Source organism: Schistocerca americana, chromosome 8 (assembly GCF_021461395.2).
Source record: "Schistocerca americana isolate TAMUIC-IGC-003095 chromosome 8, iqSchAmer2.1, whole genome shotgun sequence".
Lineage (NCBI taxonomy): Eukaryota > Metazoa > Arthropoda > Insecta > Orthoptera > Acrididae > Schistocerca > Schistocerca americana.
The window spans coordinates 392,772,976-392,792,459 of NC_060126.1; the positions used below are offsets into that span (position 1 = coordinate 392,772,976).

The following is a 19,484-nucleotide window of genomic DNA, read 5'->3' on the forward strand; positions in this document are numbered from 1 at the left end:
CGCCTCTAGGTGATTCTCCAGTATTTGTAATGCATTCTTTCTTGGTGCAAGGGCAAAGGTTTGCAATTTATCGACAGGGTTATAGGTGATGGTTGACTGTGAATAATCACGTACAGTAGATGGTGTGCTGGTTGAGGTCATAAGAAAAGTACACTAGCTTTTCAGATGTATACTGTTACGTTTTCTGGTAGAAAAGGAATCCAAGAGAAAGAGGAATCAAAGATAAAGAGGAATCCGAGAAAACGTTGACATGAAAGCCCCGAGGACCAGGAAAACACTCATTTTTTACGTGAAAGCAGCATTGTACTGTGTGTCTATTGAGGTGAGAGTGGTACACGTAAGTTTATTACTGTATTTGACGCTTTCGAGGAAAACAGAGAAATATCTGCCTCTAAACTTACTTGCATCTGCATTAAAGGATGACAGAAAGTGGATGGAGTGATCGGAAGAGATGGGGTTGTAACGAGGTACGATTTAATAGTAGACTGATGATGCATTCTAGAGATAGAGGGAGATGTTGCTGCAGGTCATTTGACCTTTCTTTTTTTTCGTTGTTCTGTCACGATGCATCATTTGTGTGACATAGCCTGTGTTCAACTCTTATACGTATTCTGTGTGTGACTTAGAGCACTGTCTACTTGTGATCGTTAACAGTAAACCTCTCGATCATCAGAGGATTTCCATCTCATGTGTAATGAAACGTGAAGATCCTGTTTCGACACATTCTTCTAAACGAAGGAATATTTATGTCACGCGCTCCATTCCCCTGTAGCACCTTGGGTATAAATTCGAGACTTCAGTTTCATAACTAAAGTGATTCTAAGTAAGTGACAGGTGTTTGTGAGGCACTGCAATCCCTGTGTATACATCTGTTTGGCAGATGTCCTGTTTACAGAATTACTGGCGGCATGACGTGTAATTTCTGAACCTTGATCAGATGTGAACAGTCGACGCTACACACCTCTGGAAAACTATATTGTGCATGCATCACACAGAAGCGATGTTTTAAGGAAGTAGATTTTTTTTTTTCATTTTACAGTTTGTCACCATATTTTATCGCAGAGAAACCTCCAAGAAGCATGTATGTCGTGCTCTGGAAATATATTTCTTACAATGGAATATTAACAGCCTTGCGTCCCTCACGACGGTCGCAAACTGCAATGCTCAGACATTGTAGGCTGATTTAAGTGCAGAATCGTGTAGCATTAAGAGTGTATGAGTTTATGTTCACTGTTACCAATAGATTCCCAGTACTGATCCCAGATACTAGAACAATACTTTAGAATAGATAGCGTAGTTGATTTACGTAAAATGGTTCGAACTCCATCCCTCTGGAGCTCCATCATGCATAAAAACCAACTGTTTATTGTTCTTAACTGTCTGCTATTCCATCACAACACTTTCATGTCTACTACTATACATCGACAAGGGGTGCCAAGCTCCCCGACGTGTGTTTATCTGGAGAAATCTTGTAGACTTGGATGGGTGCGGGATAGCAGTTATGGTCTCGGTACACTCCGTTCATTCACGAGACGCAGAATATAGCGGTCTACTTCTGGCCAGCTGTAAATTACGCGCTATGCTCGAAGAGCTAGAAATGTGTAGATCGCTGTCTCGTTTACTTTGATATATATGTTCCAGAATTAACAATGAATGGACGTACAGCACAATCTATCTGCATTTGCAATGGTACTCGAATTGTGGAGGTGGGATGGTTTAGCGATGATACAGAATCTGGAAAGCATGCTGTTGCATCATTGGTCAGTGTTGAAATTACTGTAAAATTGCCAAATTTGTTCACACTATCAACTGTGATGCTTATTATTGCAGTACATAGACGGTGTCTTTCCCATCCCATCTGTTCGCCAGTACACTGTTGGTTACTACATAACGATTGACTGAGATAGCTTGTCTGAGATGGAGAAAGGGTTTTGGTGGAGGAACAACACGTTTTGGGCATAGCTAGCACTAAAACAGTGATTGCATAGATGATTGCAATATGAGGAATCACCCGAAACGGAACACGGAGCCATTGGCTATTCCGTCACTGTGAGAGATACACTATGTGACCAAAAGTATCCGGTCACCCCCAGAAACATACGTTTTTCATATTACGTGCATTGTGCTGCCACCTACTGTCAGGTACTCCATATCAGCGACCTCAGTAGTCATTAGGCATCGTGAGAGAGCAGAATGCGGTGTTCCGCGGAACTAACGGACTCCGAACATGGTCAGGTTATTGGATGTCACTTGTGTCATATGCCTGTACGCGAGATTTTCGCACTCCTAAACAGCCCTAGGTCCATTGCTTGCGATGTGCTAGTGAAGTGGAAACGTGAAGGGACACGTACAGCACAGAAGCATACAGGCCGACCATGTGTGTTGACTGACAGAGACCGCCGACAATTGAAGAGGGTCGTAACGTGTAATAGGAAGAGATCTATCCAGACCATCACACAGTAATTCCAGACTGTATCATGATCCACTGCAAGTACTATGACAGTTAGGGAGGAGGATTTCACGGTCAAGCGGCTGCTCATAAGCCATATATCACACTAGTAAATGCAAAACGATGCCACGCTTTTTGTAAGAAGCGTAAACATTGGACGATTGAAACGAGGAAAAACGTTGTGTGGGGTGACGAATCACGGTACACAATGTGGCGATCCGATAGCAGGGAGTCGGTATGGCGAATGCTCAGTGAACTTGATCTGCCAACTTGTGTACAGGCAGTAGTAGAATTCGGAGGCGGTGGTTTTATGGTGTGGTCGTGTTTTTCATGGAGGGGCCTTGTACCCTTGTAGTTTTGCGTGGCACTATCACAGCACAGGCCTACATTGATGTTTTAATTACCTTCTTGTTTATAAAACACGGCCTGTGGCGGAGAGGTTGCTCGACAATAACATCCCTGTGATGGACTGGCCTACACAGAATCCTGACCTGAATCCAGTAGAACACCTTTTGGATGTTTTGGAACGCCGATTTACTGCCAGGCGTCACCGACAGACATCGATACCACTGCTCAGTGCAGCACTCTGTGATAAATGGGCTGCCATTCCCCAAGAACCCTTCCAGGACCTGATTGTACGTATGCCTGCAAAAGTGGAAGCTGTCATCAAGGCTAACGGTGGACCAACACCGTATTGAATTCCAGTATTACCGATGGAGGGCGCCAGGAACATGAAAGTCGTTTTCAGCCAGGTGTCCGGATACTTTTGATGACATAGTGTAACTTTAAATGATTTACACCATGTGTTGCCTAGTTTTCTGTGGGAGGCAATGGGTCAGAACGTGTTAATGTCAGTTTAGAACCTGATGCAGCCCTAGAAGTCGTGGATGAAAAAACAAAATGTATGCTAGTGTACAAAGCGTGTTACAGCAGAAAAAAAAACAATGTTTCAAACAATGACACAGTGATCCTCTCTTGCGACTGATAGTCATTGGGATACGGTGATCCTCCTGCAGTACAGGCGATGAAACTTGACACTGGTCTCTGCAATGGATCAAAACCTGTATTTTTCATAGGATCGCTGCATATGCTTGATGCCAGCATGCATACCGTATTTGTTCCTGATATATCGGAAGAGAGAGTTGCGGTAAAAGGCTTAGCGGACTCTCTATTGGATGAAGTTAGTGAATCTTTTACAGTGTTGAATAAACAAAATAACGATGATACAATGTTGGGGTGATAAACGTGAATGGGCCCTGAGGGACACGAATCCGCTTCGTGATGCAGTAACTGTATGCAGTTTGGAGATGCAATGCAATGCAGTAGCAAAATCCTCGTCCCTCTCTCGGTTCCTGTACTGTCTTTTATACTACCTAGTGTGGCAGGAGCGGGCTTCGTTTGGCGTTGACCTTACACATCGTACACGGTTGGCGAAGCTACGACATGTTCCCATTTCCACCGAATGGTCAAATCATGGCCCTGCCGCAGTGACTCAGGTCACTCTGTTTCTACACAGGTTACAGAAGCTGGTAGATACAGCTCTCTCCAACTTCTGCTCAGTTCCAACTTAAACCGGAACGATCACATGCGCAGAGCTGCAAGGATGGCAAGGCAGAGTCTGATGGGCAGTTACAAGATGTATAGGGACTGTGTAAATCCACGTTGGAATTTTACTGTAGCAGATAGGTTCGAAAAAAGTGACTCGTCTCGAAATATGAGAATGCCACGAATATGATCCACTAGTGGTTGTAATCATTAAAAGACTTCACCATAGGATCCAATGCACGTATGTGGTTGAACGGATGGACTTGACTCCAAATTCCAGACAGCATTTGTACCAGAAAGCGTAACAGTATAAAACTGAATAGCTAGTGAACATTTTTTATGACCTCAATGAACACACCATCTACTGATGTGATTATTCTCAATTAACCACCTCCTTTTCCCAGTCGACATATCACAAAACCACTTACCTGGCTTGGAGACACAATGCATTACAAATACTGGAGAAATATCTAGCGGTGGCGTGAGGGAGTTGCAAATACTGGCTTCATACCACGTTCCTTAATCGAATCAGTTTCTAAATTCGATGATTTCATTACGAGCTTACACCGTCGGCGACGTGTAACCGCGCTATTGGTCTGTTAATATACTCTCCAGGGATCACTGTCGACATTCAGTGTTGCCGTATTTGTGCAGAAAACCATTTCATTGGGAAGCAATACCAGATCTCGATTTATGAAGCCAGTATAGCTTTTAAAATGGATACTTGTCTGCACCAGTAGAACCAATACCGTTTGTGACAGTAATGCGGTTGTTACGATCGTGTTTTTAACATCTGATGGCTTGTAAGACGATTATACCTCTCTTTCTAAGACACAGTGGTGCCACTCGCAAGAAAAACTTGTGGCACATGTCCACCCATCACTGATTTTCGCTCCATATTGTTTCGTATCGCCTGCATTCAGTTATTGGCGGAGTATTATATAAAGTAGTAGGGGATGCGTGAAGGGTTCGCCTTGAGCATCATGCTTGTAAAGTATAAAGTTCCGGCATGTGCAAAGAAAATGACTATGTCCAGTCATAAGGAAGGCCCGGATTTCATGTGTAATACTGCAGTAGCCGCAAAGAGAATGAATAATTATTTTTTTTTTTTTACTAGGAAAATTAGGTCAAGCCATAAGAATGGTTCAGATATTTGTATTTCCAGAATCAAAGTCATCAGCAGGGGTCACTTCCGATGCTTCACTCATTGTCAAATGTCCAGTTGAGACCACAGTCGTAACATTTAATTGTTGCTACAGCGATCAAACATATATGTGGCCAGTTTCCTGGAACGATTCTGCATGGTGTGCGAGGAGTACGTGGTGACTGTAGCCTATTCTCCCTTCCCTAGCGCTGGATCCATTGCAGGCGACTTGAGGACCTGACTCTGCACTTCTGGGCACCAAGATCTCCTGATCTCAAAGCCTGTGACTATTTAGTATGGGGTTATGTGAAGGAAGCTGTTTACGTCCCGCCTCTACCAACCACACTGAATGATTTGCGGAACCAGATAACTCCTGCCGTGCTCTCGTAACACGCATGTGAGAGACGAGTTTGACTACCTTATCGATGTTTGCGGTGCAGCCAACGATGGTCACATTGAACATTTATAACATTTATCACATTTCTATTTATTAATTACAAGTTGTTACAAATTATTAGATTTATTAATTTGATATCAAACGTTATGAAAAATGACTTTGAAACTTCCTCCTTTCACTGGTATAAATCTTGTTCATTTTGGATTTGTACCTGCTGTATGCAAGATGAACAAGTGATGATTTTGTTTGGTGCCAGACACGAATTGTGTGCTTACTACATCGATACAGTGTATGGTGATATATAGCAAGGTTAGAGATCGGTTTCACGATGAAATATTCAAGCTTCCGTCATCAGCGCCAGAGCAGTGTAATTGAGGAAGTGTCTTTCCATATTTAACGATCTGTAGACCACTTTTGCAGGGCTTAAATGTCAGTGCAATAGTTTTACAATACTTTAGCCGCTGAAAGTCTCATCTGCAGAAAAAAAAATGGCGGACCGTGCTCTCACACCAGCAGCAGCAGCAGCAGTTTGGCGGGTAAATTCAGTAAGAGCCAATCAGAATGTTCGCCGCACTGGGTAGCTGCGCTGTGTGAGGCGTCTTGTGACAGCCCCCATGGCTCCCCTGTCTGCGGTTCGAGTCCCTCGAGCATGGATGTATGTGTCGTCCATTGAGTAAGTTAGTTTACATTAGATCAAGTAGTGTGTAACCTTAGAGACCGATGACCTAAGCAGTTTGGTCTCATACGATCTTACCACAAATTTACAAATTCTCCGAATGCTCCATTCATTCACAAGACATATGGAAAGATCGGAGAGGAGCATTATTTCTTCTTTGTTGAAGTGTTCAAAGACGAGTTGAAGCAGACTGTTCATCACTGGCGTGATGTTGTCCCTCACCTGCCATTGTTGGATTATTACTTCTCTAGACCAGCAGCAGTTGGACACCAAAAAATTCCAGCCATTTTTCTCTTCTCTAGGACAGTGCTTCGAATTCTGTTTGCCGTCTGTGTTTAGACAGTGCTCTCTTTCCATACAACAAGAATGCCTTTATGATTAATGGTGTTTTTGCAAGCATGCACAGACATGATGAAGCCTTTTATCGGTGAGTATATGAGCGAAACATTTACCATTTCTGAGATATGTGTTGGAAGGACAACACATGATGGACAGGCTGTCCCATTAGGATTGCTAGGAAGAATGCATCCTATGTTATTCCGGGTTATTTTCGTAAACAGTTCCTGTTAGGACAAGAATTCCCATGGAGACAAGCTGAGATATCACGAAAGCACCTACAGCTACAAAAGAGACTATTAATTATTTCTGCAACACTTAATTGTTTCCGTGAGGGGCTGATATGTGATTGACAGGCTCTCCCATTAGGATCGCTGGGAAGAATGCATCCTGTGTTTCATCTGGGTTATTTCATTAATGGTTTCCGAAAGAAACTTGCGTGTCGAGAGTGAAACTTGGCTGTTATTTACATAGACATGAGATGTCAGTATAACATTGACAACCACTTAGATGCGCTTTCTGGACAGAATCGCTAGGCAAACATCTCTCAGTGAGAAATTAGGCCTGCGCTGGACCCACAGGTACAAAGGCTATGCATCAGCTGTGGTGGCTACTTAAACACGTGTTTCGACAGGAATTCCTCAGATGTCAAGTATGAAATGGATTGTACCACCTGTGGGACCCAAATTTAGACCTGCACGTGGCTTGGCAGCTGACAGCTGCATCGTTGCTTTCTGAGGGTCGCAGGTGCACCCGAAATACTGGCAGTGTGTGCAGTGCTGTTCTCTGCGGTACAGTGCATGGCGCATGCTTTGTGATCGATAGGTTTTTACCTCTGTAATTCAGTGTGAAATGTGTTTTATGACGAAATTCCTTGTGCGATCAGAATGAAAAATAAGAGATCGATTTAATTACTTCTTACAAGGCCTGCATCTTTCCAGACTGCAGGGAATGATGAGCAAGAGTAGTCCAGCCCCCGCAAACTAATTTTTTTATAAGTAGACAATTAAAGCCTTGAATTTCCTGTCACGAGATCCTTCAGAGGGCCACCAATTTCTAGGTAGGGGAGGGAAGGGGAGAGAGGGGATGGGAGTTTACCATAGGGGGAGGGGTTAATTAATTGAGAAATTTAATCATGTAGTCAATCAGATTGGTAAGAGTGAAAGGGGCTATTTGAATAACTCAGACCTGAAAGTGTACCTTTACCTGCGAGGGGGAGGGAGGGGTGGGGGGTGTAATTGATTTCCTGAAACTTCTTTGAATACATAAATAAACTATATTCAATACACTGCCATGAATCCCATAAATTGTTTAAATAAACAATATTCCACACGTTGTCTGAATTGTTTAAACAATATTCCATACACTGCAATCGATTTCCAGACAAATTCATTACCTATTAAATAAACTACATTCCATTCACTGCAATATGTAATTAAACAATAAACTGTACATTGTCGAAATTAATTAAACAATATTCCAAACACTGCAATCGTATTCCCTCCTAATGACCGATCAATAGAGTCTTTTTCCCACCAGTTCCTGGGAGGGGGAAGAGATGGGTGCTAAGGAGTGTCCCAGAAAGCAGATTTACTTAATTGATTGATTTAATTAATTCATCACTCAAATTGATATCAAAAGTGTGCTTGTATCAGCGAGGGGAGGGTGGTAGAGTTTGAGGTTCCCTGAGGGGGTGGGTGGGAGAGGTAGGGATGGATAAGGTTGAGGAATTGTCAATCAAAAGGATTAATAATAGGTTAATGATCTGTCAGTCAAAAGAGAACAATACTTTTGCCTGTAAGTGCATACCTGCCCCTGATGTAGGCAAACTGCACTAACAAAATGCACCACAACATAGTTTGTCCCACTACTAATAGATTCTGGCGGTAAACCGAAAATGCCAGTTTGTTCCGGTCACTAGCTGTCATGCCCATGCACCTGCACACCAAGCAGAATCGTTCTAGGAAACCAGACACATATTTATCACCGTAATTAAAATTACATATTACGATTGCAACCCCAATATAGTGACTTTCGACAGTGAGTGAAGTGCCAAAAAGCCTCCTCCTGACGTCTTCTGCATTTTTGTCAATAAAAAACACCGCCTCTGTCTTTTATTTCAAGCATCCTATGTGTTGTGGGAGCAGTAGCAGCATAATTTACGCCACACGATGCCCATTTTTATGTGAGAGCCAATGGAAGAAAATGTGTTATCATTGGTTTAGCACTTGACACAGACCTTTAAGCCAAGGTAGAAAAAAGAAGTATGGTGATGTACAAAGCTGTAGTCATACACTGATTGGATAGATCAGAGCAGAAAAGCAATGTATCAAACAAAAAACACAAGGACCCTCATTTTTGCCTTATAGTCTGTGGAATATAGCCCTCCTACAGTACGGTGTATGATACTTTACACTAGTCTGTGCAAGCGATTTCAATTACTTGTCACCTGCTCCAGTGGATCATTACACGTATATTTAATGGGATCACCACATATGGCCAATGTCAACACCAGACGGATTTGTTTCCCGATATATTGGAGAAGAGAGACGCAGTAAAATGTTATCGAGTTCTCTACTGGGTGACGTTAGCAGAGTTTTATAGTTCGTAGTTTTTCTCTGTTGGATACTATAAAATAACAAGGATAGAGAGAATCTTTGGGTGAGAGACACGAATATACCCTGATGGATGCAGGTCTCCTTCGAACTGCAGTACCTGTATGTAGTTTGGAGAGACAAAACAACGCAGCAGCAAATTTCTTGTCCTTCCTCTAGTTCCTATATGATGTGGAGTCTTCCTAATTTTCCCGATAAGAAACAGCACCATAAGTGCTTGTACTGTCTTTTCCACTACCTACTGTTGCAGGAGAAAACTTCGTTTGGCGCTGGCCTTACACACTGAACACAGTTGTCAGAGCTACAACATCATCTTCCCATTTCCACCGAGTGGTCTAAACATGGTCCTGTTGCATTAAACTGGGTGTTGTGTGACGTCCTTAGGTTAGTTAGGTTTAAGTAGTTCTAAGTTCTAGAGGACTGATGACCATAGATGTTAAGTCCCATAGTGCTGAGAGCCATTTGTACCATTTTTTGTTGCATTAAGCAGGGGATGTGTGATATATGGACTTTGATCAGCAGGCTTATAAAGTATGTGTTTGGATTTAAAGTTACTGTGATCATTGTTCCGACATTTTCAAAGGAAATGATTATGTCTTATCATAAGGGACGTGCGGATTTAACATGGGAGATTGCATCAATCGCCGTAAGAGGTATGAAAAATTTTATCTGGAAAATTATGTCGTCATAAAGTGGATATTGATATTTTCAGAGCCACTGCTACTTTCCTCGTTGTCAAAATTCGCCATATTGGGGCTGAAATTGTAACATTTAATTGTAATTACAGTGATAAATATATGTCTGGTTTTCTACAGCTATTCTGCCTGGTGTGTGGGTACTTGGCAAAGGTAGACAGTGACCAGAACGAACTGACATTTCTGGCTTACAGCGAGAGCCCTAGCTGAGCCACCCAAACTGGAAATGTGGGGTACAAGCACGCAGCTGACCTAACCGTGTCGCCCCCTAGGGGGGTGAGTAGCGAACTAATACTCAGTATGTGCCTTCGTGATCGCGTGTGTTGCGAGTATTTTCCATGGAAATTTGCGAAGATTCTATATGACAAGTGTTTGTGCTGGATAAGTATTCCCTACCATGGAAATTGGCCATTTGACTGCTTGTACCGCTGTGCATTATAAATATTTCCCTTCTTTATTTGGTTAAGAGAACGTCGATTGTGATGTGTGTTTTCGTATCTAGATAGTGAAAAACAGATGGAAGAGACATTTGCTGGTTCACTAGACATGAGAGACAGACACGATTATAAGTATTAAGCCCTTTGTTGACTTTGTAAAGTACAAGGATGATTTGGAATCTCATATATCATTGACACCGATCTTTTTAAAAAACACGAGTGGAACAAAGAGTTCCCTTTATTTTAAAGTTTTCATGTAAAGATCTCCAGAGACGAGATAGTTTCTAGTTACTCATTGGTTTGCAGCATGTCCCACATATTGACCTCGCTAAAGTGTAGGGTTCTAGGGATATAATTTCCACTCTTTATCTTCGGAATTATAACCACATAGCATACTATTATGTGGTTGATATCAGAAATATCGAGTAAATGGTATGAAATTCTGGCAGTCCATGTTAAAATATAAATGTTCTTGTAAACCCAGGATCTGCAGATGCTCTCAATTCGTTGCAGAAACTAGGGTGCGAGCAGGCCAGATCGGAACCTATACCGTTAGCGGACATCTCTATGGTAGCCAGCCTAGCCTTTGTACACCAGTTCAGAGAGTGACCACTGTCCGCATAGAGCGCTCTGATCGTGCATCAGACCAGCGTGTGTGGGGTCAGTTGTCTCATGACCGCTGGCCACGGTGGATGACCGACCAGCCTTGGGGAAATTTCTTGAGCTGCAGCTATATATAGTGCATGTGCCTATTTTTCTTGAGGAAAAGGGGGAGGGGGGCAATCTGCCTGTCTTCGCAGTATATGTACGAGTGTCTGATGGTTGATAGCTATATGCAGGGTGCAGAATGATGATTTTGGATGGTGCAGGATATAAATACATCGGTATGGTATGGTGGTACAATTGTTTGTGGTCATGCAGCCTGGGAAGAGACCGGTTTCACGGAGAAAAATTCAAGTTTTCCTCCTCATTACCAGAGAGTGTAATTGAGGAAGTGTCTTTGGCGATATTTTCCGTAAATCATGGTCAATAGACCACTTCCACTGAGTTTAACTGTCAGTACAATACGACTTCTATATGTATTTCGATCTGTGCAAAATAGTTTGCCGCTAAAAGTCAAGTAATGTGTCCCTCTACAGCAGCAATTTAGCTGATAAATTCATTGGGAACCAATCAGAATGCTCCTTTCACAGGAAGCTCCATGGTGTCAAAGAGTCACAAGACATCGTTTGTGTGGGGCATAGGAGCCTTTACAGAATGGTTTGAAGAAGACAGGGGTAAGGTATCTTCAGAAAGTTCCATGACGTCTGAGAGTCACGTGATATCTTCTCTGTTCGAGTGTTCAGAGACAAGTCCAAGTTGACCATCCTCCTCTGGTTTGTACAGATGGGATGTTGTCCCCCACCCCTCCCACACCTGCCGCTGTGGCTTTACAGCACCTCCAGAGCAGCAGTTGTAGGACATCGAAAATTCACCAAAAATTCCACCCATTTTTCTCTTCTGTATTTCGAATTCTCTCTGGGTTTTTTTTCACGATCTAATGTAGGATTCGAAATATGTCATGAACTTCTGGATATATAATTGCTCTGATTTTCCCATCTGTGCTTAGGCACTACTGTGCTCGGAAAAAAAGCGAAAAATAAAAATAAGAGCCTTAAAATTCCTGACTCCAGCAGCAAATATAAACTAATCCCACTCAGCGTTTCAGAAAAGTAATTGACCACCACAGCAACTGTAGGACTCACAAGTTTTTCTCTCTGGCAATGCCTTCAGTGAAGCAACTAAACCACCAAAAAGTGGTAAGCGTCCTGTTTAGATTTACAGAGATATTTATTTCGGCTTCCAAATATCGTCGTTTTGGTGTGGTATATCGGATACTGCAATGGTATCGGTACCGAGATCTATTTCCAACAGAAGCGCGCGAATTGTCTCAGGGAGGGAGGTTCGGAGGTTTCACAAGTATACCAGAAACTGCTGCGATCTTTTCAGAGTCTGTGTTTAAGTATGGAAGTATTACTCAGAATAAAACATGTTATTACATCGCAAACTGTTTCAATATTCTTGCGTCCTCTGCTAAGCACTCTTTCTCTCTTTGTCCAGTGGTACATGTAGTTCCTGTGACATCTTAAAGATATATATGAGGTAATATTCCACACATGGCTTAAACACCAAATTTAATAATTCCTAAAGCAGTTCATGTTCAGTGACAAGGATTATAAAGGTTGCAGATATTTCCAGCGAAACAAGAAGCACTTTGCATGACCGTGGTGTTGACGGTGGCCAGCGGCCAGTGTGGAGCAGCTAATCCAGTGACCATGACTCTGGTGCATGAAGCACATGCGAGAAATTTTTTCAGATATGTTTAGCGCGATCTGGGGCAGTGTAATTACGTGGTTCCCTTGACTATGTGAATAAAAATTATAGTATCGAAATTTTTCAACATCGTCTAAATTGTTTAAACACCAGCTTCAATATTGAGGCATACTGCGATTACAGAAATAAATAAACAACATTCTTAAACAAACTGCTTAAATAATGCCTTATGCACGCTATATTAGCCTACAGTCCAGCAGTTCGACACAGACTGAACTAATTTCCTGCCAATTTCAAACAGAGTAGGGGAGGAGCAAAAGTGCTCTCTGGTGTTGGTGTTGTGAACTAGATCAGTTGATCTCCAGGCCTTAAGGTGAACACACAAAATCTGATATTCCCACCAATAAATTTGAATTTCCTGCCACTTCTTTTTTAAATTTGCGCCATTCCCTGGGGGTACATTTGGGTTAGTGGAGGTAGAGCAACTGAGGTAGAGCAACTGACATATTTTGCCACCAAAATTTGAATTGCCTCCATGACATGTGAGATATTGCCACGTCTATGACCACTATCTTGGATCCGTCATCTTGAATAAATTTAGCAACAATGCAAAATGGGGTGATGCCCGCTTCGTTCCACTACTCATCACAACATAAAAACTGGCTGAACATTTGCATTGTCAACTCAAACCATAAAATATAAAACATCACAAGCCGGCGGATCCACCAATACCGAGATACAGCTGAAAAATAGAAAGCCGCTGCCATCACCTACCAACGATAATATTTATTTAAAGTGTGATGCTCAGCACCAGCCGTACTACCATCTGTCATAAAATCTTTGAGAAATTCTGGTCCTTGATTATTGTAACTTAAAACTACCTCTAAGCTGCAATCTGAATGGAAATAGCATGTGTAAATCATATTTCACTAGCTGAAACATGTTTGTGGCTACTGGTGAAACATCTGATGTGGAAGTTGATGAGTTTATAAGGTTATTAAAGTTTGTTTTATTGTTCAACTACTTTCATGGTAAGTTTTATGTACAAGATAAAGGTTTAGCAATGGGATGTGCATTACCAAGGCCGACGGCAGACATCTTCTTGAATAAGAAGGATACAGCTTTTTCAAAGGTAAATGTTAAGTACAGTTACAAGATATGGATTTACAGAAGACACGTTTTCATAGTATATCAGGGGTATGAGGAAAAAGTAAATGAGTTGCTGAATGGCTTCGAAAAGATACATAAAGATATAGCTTTTAAAGTAGAGCATGAGCAACCAGGTGTCTTAAATTATCTGGACCTGAGGATCGAGAATAAGAATAATAAGCTCGAGATGGGGATTTTTAGGAAACCCACGTTCACAGTGGCGATTATTGGTATGCTACCCTCATAAGCATAAATTAGCATTTTTCAAAAATGCGATACATAGGGCTAATTTCGTACCTCTAAATCTGGAAAACAAGAAAGAAAAAATGAAAAACCTTAGACAAATAGCGGTGGAAAAAGGCTTTGACTTGTGTTTGAAAGGTCGGTTTGATGTAGCAGTTAGGCATGGTAACCAGCAAAACTACAAAAATCCAGAGAAATATAGAGTCATGCCATATTTGGATACCATCTCACAGAAATTATCGAGGTTTTTTTTAGCAGGAAATGGGTTAGAATTGCTTTCAAGATGGACAATGAATTAGGACAGAGGCTGAGGCATAAGATGGACACAGATAAGACGTGGATGAGGAAATCGATATTGTATGAAGTAAAATGTCAGGACTGTGTAGCGAGATATGTGGGGCAGATGTGACGCAATTTTAAAGTTAGATTCAAAGAGCAGAGTAATAGAGAGAACGGCTCGTCAGCTGTAGCAAAGTATATCAAGAATGAGCAACATTCGTGGGGGAATATAACAGAAAGAATGACGGTGGTTGCTATCAAATTTAGAGGAGGTAGAGATTTGTTATGCCTAGAAGTAAGAGTGCATCTCCGTTTTAAATGAGAGGGAGGAAGTGTCTGAAGGGCATTTCTGAACAGACGTTAGCAGTATCCACCTTAAGAAGCAGCCACCAATATATTTTACCTAGTGACATAGGAATTACGCATGCAATTTCCGTTCAGGCTGCAGCTTAGAGGTAGTTAGAATGACATAGGGACAGACAGGCATTTCTCAAAGATTTTATGATAGACGGTAGTGTAGTTGGTGCTGAGCAGTAGGCTGTAAGTAAATATTATCGTTGGTAGGTGATGGCAGCGGCTTTCAGCTTGCAATTGTTCCTCGGAAACGGTTGATGCACCGGTTTGTGATGTTTAATGTTATGTGGTTTTAAGTTGTGAGGGGGCCTGAGGCATAAAAAAGTTTTTAAGGTAGGTTATAACACAGGACGTCTGTAACCCTTATTTGTCTGTCGGTATAAGGAGGATTGTTTTATCGGGTTTCCTCGCTTTCTAGCATTTGAAAGCGGGGTAATGTTGTCTCGAAATATGTTGTGGGAATGATCACACAATTGAAAATTGTGCTGAAAATCCTCTATATTGCTTGAATAACAGTTGCATGATGGCTTCACATCGGTTACCTACAATAAGCTTGTCCGGCTTCTTGTGAACTTTCGTTCTGCAGTAAGTGATCAGTTACAGGTAGGATTGATGGAGGGCATCGAAAAAGTTCAAGTAAAGTTTCTTCGTTTTTTATTATTATGAAATGGAAATAGGGCAATAGTCTCGCGGACATGTTACGGGATTTGGAGTGGCAGTCATTCGAATATATGTCGTTTTCGTTGCAGCGAGATTTTTTCGAGTGAGATCTCCTCGCGGAGTTTAAATCATCCAGATTCTCCTCCGAACGTCAAAATATTTTTTTGACGCCAACCTTGATAAGGAGAAATTACCATCGTGATAAAACAAGTTAGAGCTCCCACGGAAAGATTTAGCTGTTTATTTTTTCCTTGCGCCATTACAGAGTGGAAGGGTAGAGAGATAATTGAAAGTGATTCTATAATCCTCTGCCAAACACTTAGATGTGAGTTGCAGAATAATCTTGTAGATGTAGATGTAGATAAGATGCTCATCAAACTCTAGTAGCAAATGCTACAAGAGAGGCATTGTGCTCTATGGAAAGGTGTACTGTTAAAATTCCGAGAGCGTAGAATGTAAGAAGATCCAGGCAACTTATTACTTTCGCCCAGATACAACTCGCAACATAACCGTGACGTGAAATTAGAGCTTATACAAAGATTTACTTAGAGATGTTCTTCCCACTCACCATCTGTGAATGCAACAGTGAAGAGGGGACATAATAGTTGTACTAGATCTTACCTCTGTCACACAACAAGGTAGCTTCGAAATATAAAAGTAGGTGTAGATGTAGATTGTTTATGTCGATGTAGATTTTAGATGCAGATGTAGAGTTATTATGTCGATGTAGATTTTCGACGTAGAAATAGATTTTTATGTTTATACAGATATTTTGAGGTTTTTTTGTAGATGTAGATTTTTTATGTAATTGTAGATGTGATTCGCCACAGAGGATGTTCTCCTTTGCAGGCTGGCCCTGTACGGCAAACTGTTCGGCCTAATGGGCGTAACGTGGCTGATGGAGATCGTGTCGTGGGCAGTGGGCGGGCCTGCCTACGTGTGGATCGTGACTGACCTGGTGAACGTAATGCGGCCGGCGTTCATCTTCTACATCTTCTGCTGCAACCGCACCGTCGTGAGGCAGCTGCGCACCAAGCTACCCGGCAGCTGGCCCTGCGCACTTGCGCCCTCCCAAGGTACAGTGCAGCCAAAGCACGTCGTCACACGGAACTTGGCAGCCAAATATACACTACTGGGCATTAAAATTGCTACAACAAGAAGAAATGCAGATGATAAACGGGTATTCATTGGACAAATATATTATACTAGAACTGACATGTGATTACATTTTCACGCAATTTGGGTGCATAGATCCTGAGAAATCACTACCCAGAACAACCACCTCTGGCCGTAATAATGGCCTTGATACGCCTCGGCATTGAGTCAAACAGAGCTCGGATGGCGTGTACAGGTACAGCTGCCCATGCAGCTTCAACACGATACCACAGTTCATCAGGAGTAGTGACTGCCGTATTGTGACAAACCAGTTGCTCGGCCACCATTGACCAGACGTTTTCAGTTGGTGAGAGATCTGGATAATGTACTGGCCAGGGTAGCAGTAGAACATTTTCTGTATTCAGAAAGGTCCGTACAGGACCTGCAACATGCGGTCCTGCATTATCCTGTTGAAATGTGGGGTTTCGCAGGGATCGAATGAAGGGTTGAGCCACAGGTCGTAACACATCTGCAATGTAAAGTCCACTGTTCAAAGGGTGAGACCGTGACGTGTAACCAATGGCACCCCACACCATCATGCCGGGTGATACGCCAGTATGGCGATGACGAATACACGCTTCCAATGTGCGTTCACCGCGATGTCGCCAAACACGGATGCGACCATCGTGATGCTGTAAACAGAACCTGGATTCATCCAAAAAAATGACGTTTTTCCATTCGTGCACCCAGGTCCATCGTTGAGTACACCATCGCAGGTGCTCCTGTCTGTGATGCAGCGTCGAGGGTAACCGCAGCCATGGTCTCCGAGCTCGTAGTCCATGCTGCTGCAAACGTCGTCGAATTGTTCGTGGAGATGGTTGTTGTCTTGCAAACGTCCCAATCTGTTGACTCAGGGATCGAGTCGTGGCTGCACGATCCGTTACAGCCATGCGGATAAGATGCCTGTCATCTCGACTGCTAGTGATACGAGGCCGTTGGGATCCAGCACGGCGTTCCGTATTACCCTCCTGAACCCACCGATTCCATACTCTGCTAACAGTTATTCGATTTCGACCAATGCGAGCAGGAATGTCGCGATACGATAAACCGCAATCGCGATATGCTACAATCCGACCTTTATCAAAGTCGGAAACGTGATGGTACGCGTTTCTCCTCCTTACACGAGGCATCACAACAACGCTTCACCAGGCAACGCCGGTCAACTGCTGTTTGTGTATGAGAAATCGGTTGGAAACTTTCCTCATGTCAGCACGTAGTAGGTGTCGCCACCGGCGCCAACCTTGTGTGAATGGTCTGAAAAGCTAATCATTTGCAAATCACAGCATCTTCTTCCTGTCGGTTAAATTTCGCGTCTGTAGCACGTCATCTTCGTGGTGTAGCAGTTTTAATGGCCAGTAGTGTACTTAAGCAGAGCTTGCCTCATGCTGTAGTAATATAAAGAGAGTTCTCTAAATTATACACTTATTTGTGCATATCTTTCACCACTGAACATTAGAGCCCACAGATCCTCTCTTACACCTACCCAATCACCTTTAATGAGTCAACGTTAGAATAAGTGTAGTACATGAGCAATATTAGCCAAAACTTTATGATGATTAAAACGGCACACATTTGAAATGCAACATATTTGCTGTTTTGCGTGGTGTAGATTTGACAAGTCCTTGGGGGTTTTCGGAGGTATGTGGCCCTAATGTTTACGAACAGGTCACGCTGTTCCCGGTAATTACCGGGTGACAGGCTGTGGATTCAGATCATTCAAAAAAAAAAAATAAATAAATAAAAAAACCAAAGCGAACACTTGTCTGGGCTTATCCATAGATACTCGACCGTTTCTGAGAAACCGACGCTCAAAATTTTAGAGGTACTTTATGTTCCTTTTATCGACAAAATAGATTAGCAGAAAAGGTGGCACAGTGACAAGCGTTGCAGTTTTACTTTTTTGCTCCCCATGTTCGAGACCCGACTGTTGTTTTTATTTTTGTTTTTCATTTATCTATTCATGTCCGTACAAGATTACTGCACTAATGCTTTCCAATGTGTATTGAAATAACGTTGTCCTTATTCATCTACTAATTTTATGTCTGGTGAATGAATTTTTAAAAAATCAATAAATCAACGAGAAAATTATTTTAAATTGTTTTCGCTGTGATTCCCGTATTGTATCTTCATTCATGAGCAATAGCAGGCGCCAGTTTTCGGTTAAACGATCCGTTATGCGTGGTTTGCCGCGAAGTTACTACGAATGCGTGAAATCTTCAACAACGTTAATGATTTTTCTTTCTCTGAGTGATACTCGTGTGAAGAAACGTTACTATGGCAAACTTCCCTTCACACGTGGTGTTTGGAATGTTTCTGCGATCAGTATCGTCCAAGGGAATGCAGCAAAAGTTCCTGTACAATAAACATAAGCATAAACTGTAAGAATTCATATAAGAACTGGCATAAGGACGAAATATAGGAATATGAGAATTCAAAAAGATTGTAGCCCCTGATATTACCAAACACTTATTACGATAAACCAGTTGTGATTTCACAATGAATGTAAGCCCTTGTACCCCAAACTTGATTAGAAACATTCGTGTACTAGCCTTGTATAGACGTGGAAGGATGAATGAAAAAAGAAATAAAAACAATTATGAGGCTTCAAATGCGGGGCGAAAATTTGAGAGGCCGCGACGCCAGCCAGTGTGCCACAATTATGTCTGAGATTATCGCCCGCTATATAAAAGACATTTCAATTACGTCAAAAACCTTGAACGTCGTTTTCTCAGAAACGGTCGAGTATCTATGGAAAAGCTAAGACACGCGTTCATTTATTTTCACTCCTCTTCCAATGAGCCAAGTCTCCGGGAAATTGAGTTATGGCACTTGCCGTGTTCACCTCATGAATGTTCGGGGCTGACAGGCCGAAAGTAAATCTGTTGTTTACAGTTGTTAGTTCAGGAAGCCACCGCAATTACCACGCTGACGTCACTTGTATGCCAGGAGTAAAATCGGTTGTAGAACTTCTTGCACAGACAGTGTAAATCTACCCAATGATGGAGGTTCAAACTTCTGAAACTTGGGCATGGTAAGA

General features: G+C 42.2%; 1 protein-coding gene across 1 annotated transcript in view; it reads left to right on the forward strand.

Annotated features, from left to right (window-relative positions):
* LOC124545883 overlaps positions 1 to 19,484 on the forward strand; it is a 284,098-nt gene that overhangs the window by 253,137 nt on the left and 11,477 nt on the right. Inside the window, exon 10 of the mRNA XM_047124844.1 lies at positions 16,142 to 16,368. Coding sequence (XP_046980800.1) covers positions 16,142 to 16,368 — 227 coding nt within the window. The remainder of the gene's footprint in view (positions 1 to 16,141; positions 16,369 to 19,484) is intronic.